At 29.5% G+C, this 2572-nt stretch overlaps 1 protein-coding gene across 1 annotated transcript; it reads right to left on the bottom strand.

The window, feature by feature from the left end:
• Positions 1–1567: 1567 nt before the first annotated feature.
• LOC103310544 (zinc finger MYM-type protein 1-like) lies at positions 1568–2287 on the bottom strand. Its single transcript, XM_008189174.1, has one exon. It carries the CDS (start codon positions 2285–2287, stop codon positions 1568–1570), a length of 720 nt encoding a protein of 239 aa, XP_008187396.1.
• Positions 2288–2572: the final 285 nt, after the last annotated feature.

Below are 2572 nucleotides of genomic sequence, written 5' to 3'. Positions count from 1 at the left end.
ATTGTATCTATGAAAGCGGGGCCTGTCCAATTGTAGTGAGAGCGCGGGGCCCGGGGCACAGCAAAAGCTGCTCCGTCTGGACGTGCCTTTAGATTCTTAGATTGTTTGCATGAAATAAACCTTTCTACGAAACCAATAGACCTTTTAAATAAATACATTTTAAACTATTTTGTTTTGCGTTATTTTTCGTTCAATGATATATAATATATTTTATTAATCGTAATGTTTTGTTTTGTGGTAGGTATTTAATAATTATTTATTATCGCTTTCCGTATAATAACGTTTACAAATTTCAATCGTATTTTGTCAAATATAACGTTATGATCATAACGTTATTATAAAGTTTACGAGCCCTCATTAAAGGTTATAGAAAAAACAGGAAAAATCAAGTGAAATTTTTAAAAATATTATCTAATTATCTGCAGATAACAGTTTTATTTACCTAAAAAAGATAATGCACAATCCTGCATATAATATATGCTATACATGTATAACACAATATTATGGCCCAAATAAACTCTCTACAATATGTTTGTAGTAGGTTGTAGGTATAGATATTATTATTAATATATAGTCATATGGATAGCAGATAAGTGCTCTACGGTCTACTTAAATGTATTATGATACCTAATTATATTATACATGTATACAAATATACTATATTATATTGGCTCATTATTGTAGTAATATTGAAGGTAATTTATTATTGTGTATTTCAGTATTTGCGTGTGAACAAATAATAAATGATCAGTAAAAATAATTAAAATAAAACTGTTAATATACCTAAGAATAATAATACACTATATAGACACTATAGTGTTGTACATAATATATTTTATTTTTATTATTAAGAAGTACCTAATAAATAATAATAATATAGTCCATGCTAAATCATATTTTAAGCCCTAGTGACTAATACCTAAGCTGATGCTTATACTGTATAGACTTCAAACACAATTGCATAACGAATAATTTAACTTATATAGTTATATAGGTACAGAAACAAAAACATTGAGATTAAAAAAATAAGTATTCATTGGATTTTTCGATGTTAAAATAATAAAGTATGAAACACGTGGGTTAGTCATCTATATTAATTAAGTTAGTATATTATAGTATTTTTAGTTAGTATATTAATTAACCCATTTCTTAGTGCCTATACCTACCAATATAATATGTACGTACATACGTGCCTAGAAATTTTTTTCGGGAGGGGTTTAAAATTTTTAATAACGTACCTATTTTAAGTATATATATAAAATGTTCATATAATATACATATGTCAGATATCGTGTCATATTATTCAATAGTAATATTAAAAAAAAAAAAATAATAATAATTTATAATACATTAAAATACATTTTATATCACTCGTCATAAATATTAGATATTAGATAATATAAAAAAAAAAAATCATAGAATGAATCCTTGTCTTCGAGGTATTAAAGCGAACCTTCTCACCACTTCATTTGGATCAACGTTAATTTCTTTTTGAATTGAAAAAAGAGCTAACCCAGTTAACCGATCTTCGCCAGTTTCACACATCGATAACAGTACTGTATGTCTATTATCTACTACTTGGAAAATGATTTATCACATGCTTTTTTAAAACATCAGTGCGTTGAGCTGACCCTCGAAAAAAATTACAAACTGACGATACACTACCCACAGTATTTCTGACAACAGTTATCTTACAAGCATCATTGATTGCAAGATTAAGAGAGTGCGCACTGAAATGGACAAATAATGCCTTTGGATATTTTTTACGTATTACAGCTTGAGCACCATTCAAATGACCACTCATATAAGCCGCTCCATCATAACTCTGGCCAATTAAAAAGTTTAAGTTAATACCGGCCGATTGTAAATTTTCAATAATAGTTTTTGCTAGACCTTGGCCACTTAAATCAGAAACAACTACAAACTTTAAAAAATCTTCTCGAATTAAAGGGCATGTCAAATCCGGATCAATGTAACGGATACATAGAGACATTTGCTCTTGTTTAGAGACGTCAGTAGTTTCATCTGCCATAACTGAAAATATCTTAGCCCGGTTAACTTTCTCAACTATTTTTTCTGATATAATATCACTACAAATATTTATTAATTGATTTTGTACTTTAGCACTTGTAAATTGTGCATTTGAACTCCCTTCAGTTAAATGTTTTTTTAAAATTTCATCTCCAGCTTTCACTCTAAATTTGAGTAGTTCACGAAATTTACCACCAGTTTTCACTTCTTCGTCTACATTTATACGTCCTGAATCAGTTTTCCCTCTTAAAGACATTTCTACGTGGCTACATGGAACACAATATATGATATCGGAAGTTCGGAGATAAAGTACAATAGCCGATGTGTTATCGTACACGCGCTCCGGTCAATTGCGCGTATTTATGGGTACCTATACGGATTTCCTATGTACCTAAATCGCTCACATGACACGAAACAATGAGCGTGTTTCACGATAGCGATACAAAGACACCATATGAACCTAGCCTAATCAAGTTCCATATATATATTATGTTGTGTACAACTTTTATTAATAATTATTTTTATTTTTCGGGGGGGGGGG

The sequence above is a fragment of the Acyrthosiphon pisum genome, chromosome X (assembly GCF_005508785.2).
Source record: "Acyrthosiphon pisum isolate AL4f chromosome X, pea_aphid_22Mar2018_4r6ur, whole genome shotgun sequence".
Classification (NCBI taxonomy): domain Eukaryota; kingdom Metazoa; phylum Arthropoda; class Insecta; order Hemiptera; family Aphididae; genus Acyrthosiphon; species Acyrthosiphon pisum.
Note: the sequence above shows the minus strand (reverse complement) of the source record. Positions and strands in the feature narration are given on the sequence as shown.